The sequence below is a fragment of the Vigna umbellata genome, chromosome 8, assembly GCF_029865625.1.
Source record: "Vigna umbellata cultivar VRB3 chromosome 8, Vumbellata_1.0, whole genome shotgun sequence".
Lineage (NCBI taxonomy): Eukaryota > Viridiplantae > Streptophyta > Magnoliopsida > Fabales > Fabaceae > Vigna > Vigna umbellata.
In genome coordinates this window covers 16,581,751-16,596,378 of record NC_142172.1, presented here as the reverse complement: position 1 = coordinate 16,596,378, position 14,628 = coordinate 16,581,751, and the positions used below count along the sequence as shown (strand labels likewise).

The window sequence follows — 14,628 nt, the reverse complement described above, 5'->3', positions numbered from 1 at the left end:
AACTCACGTTCTTGCAATAAGAACATTTAGTATATTTTCTCATTAGATAAAAGGTGAAACATGTACATAGTTTTTGTTCTCTGTTCTGAAGAATTAGAAATTGCTATTTTGAGCAATCTTGATGTCCTTGCAAAATGGTTGAACAAGAACATGTTTGAAAGCATCCTTGAATTGACCATGAAGGTTGGAACAACATCATCTACGTACTAACTATTGAGACAAAGGAGCAAGAGTGTTGATTGGTTTAAAAAATGAAGCCTTGGTCATGAGTTTTGCTGCCTGGTACTTTTGTAAGGCGTGCATGATCACAAATTAATTCATGTGTACACCCACCTAACTACAATCATCAAAACTTACATTTATATTGTAGATTCTATCTAACACCATCATTGTGTTTTTCCTAACTTCCCTTTTTCACTATCATCCCCCCACATTCATGTAGGTTTCCACATCCATTAACAATATATATGTATCATCACCATTGCTCAATAGTACATAGAAAAACCTTTTTCGAAGAATAATCATGAAATCAATGAGGATTGTTTATGTGGGATGAATAAAAATAATAAAGTTCTTTTAAATACAAAAATAAAAATAAAAAATTAACAAGAATGAAGCTAGATTTGTCTAAACCTATCCACATCATGACCTTCACTATCCCTTCACCACAAAATTACTTTCACCATTGTTAATGCATACTGTCAGATAATAATAACAACTAATAATGATAGTAATAGTGATAGTAACGTGTAATGTCAATATAAGAATATATTTTCTCCATTTATAAACTCTTGATATTTAAGACTTTGCTCAATGTTTAAGGAACATTTAAAACCACTGATAAATTGGCATATTTAGTATAGAATATCTTCATTAAATATCCACAATTTTAACTATTAGTTTATACTACAAGAAAATATGACAATTAAGACATTCAAGCAGGTAGGAATATATGTGGAAAATAAATTTGTTAGTTTTTGAAAATTGTAAAACACCAAGAGTTTAGGAACAAAATTGAGAGACTAAAACATTAAGAGTTTAGAAATAAAAAAGTACTTACAAACATGTTATTTTGGAACACGCATTCTTAATAACTGATTAAAATTTATAAAATTTTACGGGTTTCATTATGTTTAATTTTTTTATTTTACAATTTTTCATAAATTCTAATCAATAATATATAAAAAAAACATGTATAGAGTTCCACGTTTTTATTTCCTCAAATTAACCTTCTGTATTAAAAAAGCAAGTCACGAGTTATAAAGATTGATCCCTAGTATCGTGTGTTAAAAATCTAATGATTTCCGTTGTGCATGCATGCAATTAGTATATGATGCAAAATTATCACATACTTAGAAGTTTTAACCAATGACTAACTTTCATAAATTAAAACAACCCAATTACAACCACAATCATGAAAATCGTTTGCCATTAGTTAATCTTGCGATGTTGTCATATATTAACTGAATGGAAGCAATTAAATCTCAAATTTTTAAATTTGAAAAATCATAGATTCAATTTCTAGAAGCCATATTTTTGAAGTTAATCTAATTAAGAGCAAATGCTGTTGTGCTTTAAAGTACACATTCCATAAGAGTGATTAATGCAACCAAAGGTGGCAAGGATTTAAAACCTCCCACAAAATAAAACACTGTCATTACATTGTGCAATTATTATTCTCTGAAGTACTTAATTTTGAAAAGCTCCATGGCCCTTCTGCAAAATTACAAGTACATAATAGCAAGTAGGGTACGTTAAGGGTAGAAAGGTCATTCAGGAGTTCGCTCTTCATCATCATGGCAGAGGAAAATAAACGAACCAAGACAAAGACTGAAAAGAAAAAAAAAAGCCTTTCATTTCACAATTTCACCACCAAAAAGTTTGGTGCATTCTAACCGATCAACAAAAAGGATCATTCATAGCTCTTTCAATCGAAGAGAAGAAAAAACAGATGAATGAAAGAAGATATAGAAGAGTCTAAAATATATACAAAACGATAAATAAGGGTAGTGAATCCTTTGTCTTTATCCTCTATGATATACCATAATATCAAACTATATATATATTATATATATATTATATCATATGTAAAAACCATCCAAAAAAAATGTTTATTGAATGAAGCTCATGAAGAGGCTATCTGGTGGGCTTGAGCTTGGGCTTGTGGCTGGGTTGCTTGGGCCTGGCTATTATGGAAGGGCAATATTCTGGGCTTGCTGAGAGATAACTCGACAGGGATTTGAGAAGCATTATTGTTGATAGTGGAAGAAGTTTGGTTCGTTGTTGTGGAATTTGTGGCAACCCTTTCACAAGAGGGACACATGGTGAGAGTGGTGGCTGGAAGCTGCATGTAGAAAGGTTGAGAAGTTTTCAAGGCTCTAAGTTCTTGAAGCTCCTTCTGTAACCTTCTATTCTCTTCTGTTAGAGTCTCACAGCATCTCTTCAAATACTCACAATCCACTTCTGTTTGCTTCAACTTTGTCCTGAAATCACATTCACAAATCAAACACAACACAACACAATGTTTAACATTAACTTGAACAAAATGTTAACGAAGGTTGTTGTTCGCTACAGATTCAGTTACCTTGCCCTTCTGTTCTGAAACCACACCTCCACTTGACGAGGAAGGAGATTCAACTGTTTAGCCAAAGCAAGTTTCTGCTTCTGCAAGTTATGGTCAAAATTAGAGATTAATAAATAACTTAACAAAATATTTAGGACCCATTTACAGAATTTAAAAGGTAGAACTAACAAACTAATCTAGTTTATCCAAAGAAGGAACAAAATGGTGTTGTTGTGTGTAGACTTTACCGGATTGAGAGTGGTGTGTTCTTTGAAGCTTTCTTCGAGAAAAGCTGATTGTTCTTTGGAGAGTCTGAGTTTCTTCCTGGTTGAGCCATTTTCTTCGTCATCACTGGCTCTGGTACCTTCACCCTCTTGTTGTTCCCTCTTGTTTCTTCCTCCAAACTCAGCATTACCGTTTCTCATGCTGAAATCCATCTGAAACGGCGACACCGCACTGCTCGGCGACGACAGCGACGTCCCGTCATCCCCGTCCTCCGGAAAAAGGTTCACGTCCAGCACCCTCGCCGCTCCACCTACAGTCAAGAACCACAACACACCAAACCTTAGCTACACATCACAACACAACACAGCTCTCATCATCATAACAAACAATAAGATAAAATAAAAGCAAGAAATTTTTCAGCGTCCATTCATCCTAAACAACAAAACATACATCTTTTTATACCTATTGATATACCAAACATAAAGAAAACATCAGTTTTACTATGGTCTAATCTCGTACAAAGAAACCCGACTCACAATTTCTAGTAAAATGTTCTCTTTTAACTGATACTCAAACGAGGTAAATTGTTAATGTAAACTAAAAATGCAACGATAAGATGTTGTTTGTGTGAAAAGGGATGAGATTGAATGAGTGAACCACTGAAAGAAACTTAAAAGGGAGAGAGCATTACATGGTTCAGTGAGCCAAGGGATTCGTAGCTGGGAAGGAGGTTGGGATCTGAGAACGGGAGTGAAAGGAAGAAGATCAAGCTGAACCGGTGGATCTGAAGAACCCCTTTTCTCAGCATCACTTCTTTTGTCATCAAACCCTTTCCCCGGTCCTATGCAGAACCCAGGAGGGTCCTTGGAGGGTAAATTAGCAGGCTTGTCGAGAAAAGTAAAGGGTTTGGAAGTGTCGCCTAAGCTCAAAGCCAGTTCCATGGTAAAGGGGTGGATAAAAGGTGTGTAATTTGAAGATACTGATGTTGTTGTTGTTATATATGTACCGACAGAGAGTAGTTGTAGTTTGTTGAATGGAGAAGAGGGTTAGAAAGGGCACATTGGGTTGGTTGGTTGGTTTTGTGTTGCAGAAAACCTCTTCTACTTCAACCTGTTCTTCTTCTTCTCCTCAGAAGCAACAAGAACAGCAACAACACTGCCTTTTTATGTTGGTTTCTTCCCTTGCCTTTGTGGGAATAAAGATTGACCGACAAACACAGGTTGACAAAGGCACGTGAATCTATTTAAATATTCAACCGTTGTCATGCCTTTCCCCACCACCACACTGCCATAAAATACACCACCACCATGTAGACAAAGATTTTATTTTATATATATGGTAGCTTTGTACACACTTCTCATGCATTAAGATAAGAGAGATAATGACTTATATATATTTGTTATATATATTAAAAAAATATCCTTTACCGAGTAGGAGTCACCACCAATATATTCATTTTAGCAAATTAAAATGAATTAGTAAATACTTTTAATCAATCCATTATATTCCGGTTCAAATTTTATAGATAGATAAAGATATTTAATGATACAAGTAAGTTGTAAAATAATTATTAGTGTAAGATTAAAATATAGTATTCATATGAGTAAAAAATAATTGTACAAAACCGAACATGTAATCAATTTTTTAAAAATTGGAAAAGTATTTGTACCGATTCAGCATTTATTTCAATAAACTAGGCTTAATGAAGCAAATGGAATTAAGAAATGATAGGATAAAGTTTGGAGAATCTAGAAGGAAGGAAAATTATAATTAGTGGTCAGAAAAGCCGCCTGAGATTCTATTAGTTATTTGCCAGTTTATACCGTTTTAAGTGAATCAAGTTAGCCCTATTTTGGTGTTTTAATTTCATGGGTAGGTGAAGCTAACTTGTGTAATAAATTTTAAGAACGAAGCACCACACCACACCATAACCCTCTTGGCATTTGTCATCTTTTTATTCCTCTTTTTTATCTATCTTCCAACAACAAGAGAATTTTTCTATGGTCTTTCTGTTAAGAGTTTTTGCTGGCAGAGTTGTCATGATCAAAAATTTAATAAGACGATATAAAATGCTTAAGCAAAAAGTGGTATAAAGAAAAGGGGTACAAAGAAATTCCATTTTAGTGTAATGTTGTGGTGCGTACTGAAGCAGGAAAAAGTGGTACAAAGAAAATGTGTAGTCAATTTTCAACTGAGTTTAAGCAAAGAGTAATTAAATGTAGTTTTCTTTTTACTGAACCAACCCCATTAAATGGAGTGAAATTTAAGAGGGTACACCAAACAAGCTAAAGAAAGAAGAAGAAGGAAAAAGAAAATAGCGTCATGATGACAAGAAGAAAATGATATATCATCTGAGAGACATGTCTGGGATTATAAACCTGCTCCTGTTGTCTTATTGATTAGCCAGTATATATGTTGGCCTTTCATCTATCGTCACCATCATGCTTATTCTCATTCTCATTATGCATGACAGTATGATAAGAATGATCATTTGTCTTTGGTACCCAATACAGAATCATGTGGGCTATGTCTATTAAGGCATGTATAAACAGTTCAACTGTACTCTTTCACCCTTTCATTTTCCTCAACCCTTTGCTAATTAATTAACCCTCCTATTACATTTCTGCACTTCCCCACTTAAATAATATTAACCAAACTTAAATTACCACATTTTTTACAACTCTTCCATTGAACTGAAATGACCTGCTTCTAGCTTCCAGGTTATCTATGAAATATGTTAGGGTTTGTTTCTATTGTCACTTTTTAATAAAAATATAATATTTTTTTTGTACCTACTTTAATTTTTTAACACAACGAATGTTTTTTATAATAAAAACAATTCCATCGTAATGAAATGTATTATAAAGGACAAAATTCAATTATTTGAGTCTTTACTTGATATTGGAATAATAAGAACTATAATTTCCCATGCATTTCTCTGCTGATTTATATTATAAAATATTGTCACGAGTTAATTAGAGTCTGAAAATTTATGATAAAATATTGTTCGTTTGCTGTTTTTTAGGTAAACATCTTTAATCTATTGTTACTTAAAAGACCAAACCTGTGAACTTATTTATTGGTTTATATTTTTTCAAAAAGAGCAAATCTTTATTATATAAAATAATAATATTTTTTGGTATTGTAAAGATGGACCACTTTAGGTTTTAAATTTGTAAACTTTTCACTTTTTTTTTAAATTGTTATATATGTATATATCTTGATGTTGTTTGTTCGTTAAGGTGTCTGTACGAATGAGCATCTAGTTGGCCGCAAAAGCACGTTTGAAATAAACAAATAAGGAATGATTTAATATAGTTTTATGTTATTGAACGAAAACCAGTTGATTTGTTTTGAGAAATAAGCGTGATGTGTGGGAAGAAAAACATTGGAAAAAAGGTGGATGAGATGATTAGCACGAGATTTGAATTTGACCTAATTGGGATTATTATAATGCATTGATTAGAGAGACAAACCGACCGGGTTTTACTATTCCAATAAAAGTTTTCTGCTTTCGATATTGGTTTATGTAAGCAAATGAGTTTGTGGTTCATGAAAAGGGGAAGCCAAGCTTCTTTAATAATCTCTACCATCTTTTCAACCATTACCATCTTCAAAATAGACATGCAAAAACCGATTGTTAAAAGTTTGTAAACAAAAAAGAACAAGATTGGTATCCAATGACAAGAATTCCTTAAAACGAGGGTCGGCCGAGATGTGTACAATCAATCAACCTTCTTTTCTTCTAAATTTCAAATATTCCTTTTATTACTAATAACATTATTAAAATAAGTTAATCTTTTATGTTTGAAAGTATATAAAGTATTAGAATATATATAATATGAATTTGTAAGATAAAAATATGAAGAGAAATAGATTAGTGAGAAAGAAAGGGTTTGGGTGGTGAGATGGAAAGAGAAAAGCGAGTGGTGGTCCCATGCGCGTGGGAGGGATAGGTTTGGAAAGAAGTGGTAATTAAAAATAGGCACACAGAGGAAATGAGAAGGGTAAGATATGTCATGCTTTTGGGATCATTGCAATAATTGAAGTGATGCAGGCTTTAATGATAAGCTGCAGAGAGAGATGCGTGAATTATTGGATGGGTCCCTCTTCTCTCTCTTAACCATCCATGCCATAAAGTCACACTCATCTAATAACCCTCCATTTCCATTTCCAAATAAATACCTTTTTTATATCTTCAAATTATTTCAAAAAACATTTATTTATTTATCCCATCTATCCTGCTAATTAATTTCTCAATCATGCAAAAAGATTACTCCTCCCTTCAAAAACACCATCATTGTTTCATGAAATTTTATTTACAGTTTGACTGCCAACAACATGGTCAAACAATGAAACAACCACCAAGGAATCAAACTGTCACGTTTCGTGAATCTTGGAGTATAATATTTCTTCAATGACTTCAAAATCACGCTGCATCACCCTATCTAGATTAGTGCCTTCATTATCCAAATCTCAACCTAAACACGTAATAACGCAATATTCAATGACTATATAAAATGAGATTCTTTTAATCATTTTAGGTCTAAGATTTGTGATTTGATCACACATCAGTTTAGGTTTTGAAGTGCAGACTATTTTGAATGTTTTTGTTCTAATCTTACCAAAACAAAAATTAACAAAATCCAATCTTATTATAATGTGAAAGAAAACTAAGCTACTTGTTGTTGGTGAATCAGTGAACATGCCATTTCAACATTAAATAAAGCCACCACCCACCATATTAACGTAACTATATCCTTTTTTTTTAAACAAGTTATCATTATAGGTCATATTCTTTTTCATTGACTTTGAAATGAAACTAGTATGGATAATTCAAAATAATGCTGCTGCATGAATACGTATGCTACCACATGAGACCAAGTTGCTGTTGTTTTTGTAACACAGTCCAACGTTGGGTTGATATAAACTAAAAATGTGAACTATAACATGACTTTAATCCATTGATTAGGTTATATAATGCAGTACAAATATATCACGGTCTAATATAGATTGATTCAACGCACAAAAATAGATTAGTACAGAAACTAAGCATTAGAAAATTTAGATTATTCTGTAAGTGGAAAGAATAGAAACACAGAGATATTTAAAGTCAAGTGGGCATTTGATTTTTTTTTAAAATAAATATAATTAAATATATCATAAATGAATTTTAAATTTATTTCTGTCTTATAAAATTAATAAGATTTATATTAATTTATATATTGTAAATTAGTTTTATAAAAAACTTTCATAAGTGGTTTAGTTATATATAAAAAATATATAATGATATTTAGACCAAACAATTAAGACAACAGTTTCCCAATCAAATTATAAAAAAGAAAAAAAAATCATCATGCACATAGCCATAGAGAAACAGTCATGCATAAGGTTTAAGAATGTTTTTTGTTCTTTTATGTAATGGTGAAAAAAAAAACCCTAGTTGAATACGTTATCATTATTTATAAATTTATTTTAACTGCAAGTTTTCAATTTGATCGATGAAGGTGTAATTTGGAGGGATGAAAGTGTAAAAGAAAAGAAAGAATATAAAAGGAATGAAAATTGAATGGGAGTCACAAGAGTGAGTGATTGAGAATGAATAATGGAATTTGAAGGCACGTGAGAAGGGGGAAGTAGTCACGTGAGAAGGGGGTGAGTGAGTAATGATGAGGTTTGGTGTCAGAAAGAGAGGAATGACGTGATAGAGGAGAGACAAGTCATGGAAAAACAATAATAATTATAGCTCACTGCACTTTCTCTCTCTTTTTCTCTCTCTCTCTCTCTCTGCTTCTGCATGCTTGTAGTTACCTCTACTGTACTCTCTCCACTGCTCCCCACTGACCACAACCATTAATCATCTCCACCTAATTAATCTTCTTTAATATTTCCTTTTCACTTTCCTTCTTTCCATTTATTTCACAGGATAATTTTGAAATAATTTTAAACCAGAATAATCACAAAATAATCACGTAATAATGATATTAAAATGTTATAAAAAAAATATTATCAAAAAATATTATCAAAAAATATTATTATCCTATTTCATATATCTCATCAAATTTTCAATTTCTTCGATACAATCATCAAACTTCAAATTCTTCACCTACATATATACTTATTTTCTCTTCACCCCTTTTCTTATTTTCTCTACCTGTTTTGCAAAAGAATAAATTTAGCTGATGTACAATTAATATTCGGAGATTTTTAGTAGTTGGATAAGATCTTTATTAAAAGACAAAAAAAAAACATAAGTATTCATGGATAGTACTATGAGTATTAAAGTGAATTAATACGACTCGTCAAGATTCAGTACCGTATAAACATAATTCAGCTTAATTTGAACTTTTTTTTATAAATAACCAATTTTTGTAATTTAGTTTAATTATAGGTAAAATGAGTTGATTCACTTCAAAATATTTTATTTTTTAATTTATTTTATATATTTATTTTATTATAATCAAAATAAATGAATTCATCGAAAGATAATAATTAAAAATTAGAGTGTTAACCAACATAATGATAAATAAATTAATTAAATATTTCAATTATTCATATATTATTAAATAACATTCACTTCAAGAATATGCTAGATTATAGTTGAAACAAAAATTCGTCAACCAGAAGTAATTTAACGATGAAAAAAACTTTCAATAAAAAGGATTTTATTGGTGAAAAGAAAAATCCATCAATCAAACAAACTTTAACAGCAAATTTTATCAAAGATTCATTATTAATAAATTTCTTTTGTTAGTAATAGATCTGTCTCCAAAATTCACCAACAATATGTGTTAATAAAATATAATTTTTAACCAATAGAAATATCCATTTCTAATAGATTTGTCATTAAAATTAATAAGTAAAAATTGTTGGTAATTTATAATATTTTTTATTCATGAATATTTTTATTGAAAAATTTTGTCCGAAATTTATAGTGTTGATTTTTTTATGGATATATTTGTTAATAAATTTTATTCGTAAAATAAGTATTAATATTTCTACTTTGAGCATTGTTCATGGTAAAATTTTATGCGAATAACTTAATTTATTAAAAAGAATTAGTAAATATGTTTGTAATTGTATTTCTTATAAATTCATTGATAAAATGAAAATTAATTTTCTCGCTAAATCTGAAAAAATATTTATTATAAAATAATTAGAGATTGGTGAGAAGTAGAAAAGAAGAAAAAGGAGGGGAGAAAGAGGAAGATATAATGGTGATGGCAAACACGACCAAAAGGAATAAGAAGAAAATAACTCAAACCACAATATTTGTTTATAGATAATTATTGACGATTAAAACTCATCAGTAATTATTGACAGATATTTACTCACAAAATTTGGTCATACGTAATTGTTGACATATTTTAAGTATTAATTATTACAAACTGACGATAGGTCATTAGTAATTTTGATTTACTAAAAGATTTTTATGATTATCAACGAATTTTATATATAAGAAAAATTGTATTCTCTAGTAATTCTAATATTAAAAATGACCCAATGAGCTTGTTTAAGCAACACTCAACTCATAGTGAGGATGATATTTGTATTTACATACGACAATGTTAATTATATAAATATATGTGTGTGTGATAAGTTATTTTTTTTTACAATGTTGATATTATGTATGCATTTGGTATAATATACACAATTTTGTATATTATATGTGTTATGTGTTTGATATGTTGTTTTTCAATTGGTATTATATTTGTGTGTTATCTTTTATTGGGTAGGGGAAACAATTGGCCTACCCCAGGCTACAATACAATTTTAGTCTGTTAACTAACGTCTGGTTGAGTTTATTGAGGAGGAGGTTCACTAGAGAGATAGAAATACCAATGAGATCTGAGCCCATCCATAAAAAGGAATTGACACAAATCTCTACCCAAAACCTTAAGGTAATGGGTTAATGGGTCTTTCACTTTTATATAGTGCTCTACTTTCTCATTTCTATCTAATGTGAGACTTGGACTCACACTTGGATTCCCAACAATCTCCACCTCAAGGGCGAGTCCTTTCCACATTGGTACACTCCCCCTCCAGCGAAAGCATTCCCAACCAACCATAACCACGAGTAGTCCTTCATACCTCCATTCATCTTAACGGGACAAGCTTACCTGGAACCCTTCGCCAAGAAGACTTTCAATATAGAGACCATTGTACTCGTTTGAGCCGGTCACCAAGACGACCTATTGGCTTTGATACCACTGTTGGGTCTATCGAGGAGGAGGTTCACTGGGGAGATACAAATACTAATGAGATTTAAGCTCAACCATACAAGGGATTGACACCACTTTATACCCAAAACCTTAAGGCAATGGGTTAATGAGTCTTTCACATTTATATAGTGTTTTACTTTCTCATTTCTATCAAATGTGGCACTTAGATCATACTTGGGTTTCCAACACATCTTAGGTCAAGGTAAAGTTCCTATACTAGGACCTCCTACTACTTTCACCACATGTCTCACCCCTCTCTATTTGAGAATGAATTACTATTAGAGTGTGAGGATGAATCCCAAGACTGGCTCCCTACATTCATACTTACAATTCCTGAAATCACCAATAAGAAGTTCCTCCTTGTAACTCTTTTTCACAATTTTTCACTCACATATAAAGCCTCCTATGAGCGTTGCAAACCATCACATGAAATCACTAAGTATCCATTAATAAACCATAATAATCCATCAAGAAATCATAGCACAACATAAAACACCTAAAACAAAAACCTAGAAGTTGGCGCTCGGGCGGGATTGGCGCTTAGCACCTTAGCTCTTGTTTTCTGGTGCTCAACGCCCAAAATGGGGCGATCAATGCTGGAGCCAGTGGAAACTGGCGCCCAAGCGCCTTGATAGAGGTGTTCGGCGCCATATCAGAATTTAATACACTTCTAGCCTAACCTTGGACATTTCTCACACATGTTAAACTGATTCTTAGGACCTTCTATGTACTATGAAACATTGGAAAACACATTTCTAACTTAAATTAACTATCATAAACCAACTTAACTACTCTAAAGCACCCAAACTTAATTATACACCTTTCAACACCAAATTCTGCAAAGTAAAGGTTTGAACAAGTCATAAATGACTCAACAATAGACCTCTAACAATCCTTTTTAGCACAAACCTTCTAATATAAAATCTCTCCATTCAAAACCCCTAAATTAAACCTTCTTAAACCACCATATTGACTAATACACATTTCCTTATCAGATTTTCATCAACTTAAGATGTTAACAAGTCTTAAATGACATATAACTAGACTTGAATCATCAAAACACTATCTCAAAAGCTTGCCTATTAGAACCTCAATTTTAACTACAAAATCCATAGTTTTGACAACTCAATACTCCATAAACCTTGCAATCAATTTTAAACATTAAAATAACTTTATAACATACATTTCATGATAGCAATAACTTCCTTCACATCATACATCGATGCTCAGATAACCAAACATATCCATTTAGATGAACTAACGCTAACACAAATATTGAATTTATAACTAAAACATTTTAACATACATACAAGCACCAAACTTACATAACAAACATAAATTAAAGTTAGACATCTAGCTTCCTTAACCTTACACCAAAGTTACAGAGTTCTAAGAACGCACACTCTTTGCTTTCCGTACAAGAAACTCTAGAAACACATACGAATCATCAAATTGTGATAGAAAAGAGTCCTTATGATCTTAAATTAAATAAGAATTAGGAAAATAGGTCATGAAACACATGCGATGAAGGATCACTACGCATAACCTTAAACTAAGAACAAAAGAGAAAAAGAAGTCGAAACTTACTTGCTCTATACCAGAAATGGATGGGTAGAAATAAAAATTATTTAGTCCTGATCTCCTATGAACTTCCTAATCGTCAAACAAATGATAAAGGTGTGAGATATCTTAGAGAGAAGTGAGAGAAAACTAAAAGGAAGAGTTTTAGAAAAATAATTTGTGTTTTAAGTAATAAAACAAGTTTAAAAATTTTATTTATATTATTGAATTATTTTAAATTTAAAATACTTGGTATCATTATTTTAAAACAACCTATCAACTCTAATATTCTATTTCCTAGATTCTTACACATTACAATTATTAAAATTAATATATATTAAATCATCTTAATCATTAATACAGTTTAAAAAAGTTGCAAAATTAAAATTATTGTGATAAAATTATAAACTTTTTATTCACTAAAACTGAAAAGTACTCATCTTATTGTTGTAAAAATATTATTGACTCTAAAACTATATATATATATATATATATATATATATATATATATAGTATAGTATTTTAAAAAGGTGAATATGTATTTAAAATAAGTTTGTATAACTTAAAAATATATATTGTATATACATTATTATTATTACTCTCATCTCTTAATTTATGAAATAGAAAAAGAAAATATATATAACATTAAATTTTACAAGACAATACTATTAGGATGCTGTAATATTTTTAATTTAAAATTTAACTAATATATATTATATTTAAAAATGTTCTTCTTAGTTAGCAAATAACATGTTATATGAATTAGTATTAGTTCCATCTCTTAAATTATACGAAACTTTTAGATAAATACAAAGGTGAAATAAAATATTTAGAGAATAGTATAAAAGATTTATAGTGAGTATGTTAAAAACATTTGTTGATAAATTAAAAGGAATATTAGAAAGAGGGGGAGAGAAGAGTGAGAAGAGAATGAAAAGAGTTAACAAGAATGATTGATGAGTGCATAAAATATTAGGGTTAGTGATTGGGACGTGCTGCAACGGCTCAAGGGGACAATCTATGGAGCAGCAATCATTTGTACGTCGGATCTTTTGTGCCCTTACCCTAAGCTATCACTCTATTCTTTTCCCTTCATTATTTTTTTTCCTTTCCTTTTATCATCAATCATATCATTATATTCCTACACTTGTTTCTTTTCTTCATTTTAAAATATATATAATAATATGTTTCACGCTTAAAGAAAAATTATTATTTAAATATAACTTCATTTTTATGATATAAAATTACATTTATTTATAGATTATATTATATTATATTTTTTAATTAATATAAGATCTTCAATGTAATTCTTTTACGGTAAGTCATATACTTATTAAATATGAAACTAAAATTAATTATGATTCGGTAATAATTTAAAAATAAATTAAATAATAGGTCAAGTAAATAATCATTTTTTATATCAGAATGCTAGAATAAATTTTAAAAAACAAATTTTACTCAGATAAATTTTAGTTCATGATTTTAATATTATATTAAAAAATACACTTTAAAGGTAAGTTAGAAAATTAATTTAAATTTTACACTCCATTTATAATTATATAAGATATCCAATTATAACTAATGGGGATTAAACTTTGTATTAGATTGGCTTTGGAAGTGTGGGGATATTAAGAAAACTTATGAATCTTTTAAACTCATTTAACATTTTTTTCATTTTGATCAATTTTCAATTTTAAAAAAAAGTTGATCTCTGATTTAAAAAGGTTTATAATTTGTAAAAGAAAAAGAAAATAAAAATGGTACTTGCAGGGGAGGGACCCATTGTCCTCACTGGACAATTATTGGAAGTTGATTGATTTAAAATTCATTGAATCGTCTGAAACTTGTACGTTAGTTTCTACTGTACTATGCCTTTTTCAAACTCACTTCAATTCCATTGGTGTAATTTTAGTCAAGCTTCATGCTTCATAATTAATATATATATATATATATATATATATATATATATATATATATATATATAAGAATCTTATTTTTAATAATCCGATTCTAAAATCTAGTTACGATTCACATTTGAAACTTTTTATTAACTATGAA

General features: G+C 30.2%; 1 protein-coding gene across 1 annotated transcript; it reads right to left on the bottom strand.

The window, feature by feature from the left end:
- Nucleotides 1–1,831: 1,831 nt before the first annotated feature.
- LOC124819570 (homeobox-leucine zipper protein HAT14-like) lies at nt 1,832–4,052 on the bottom strand. The gene is made up of 4 exons (XM_047291122.2): nt 3,480–4,052; nt 2,812–3,098; nt 2,585–2,664; nt 1,832–2,483 (listed from the first exon to the last, which is right to left on the bottom strand). The coding sequence occupies exons 1-4, from the start codon at nt 3,727–3,729 to the stop codon at nt 2,126–2,128; spliced, it is 975 nt and encodes a 324-aa protein (XP_047147078.1). The 5' UTR covers nt 3,730–4,052; the 3' UTR covers nt 1,832–2,125.
- Between the last annotated feature and the right edge of the window lie 10,576 nt (nt 4,053–14,628).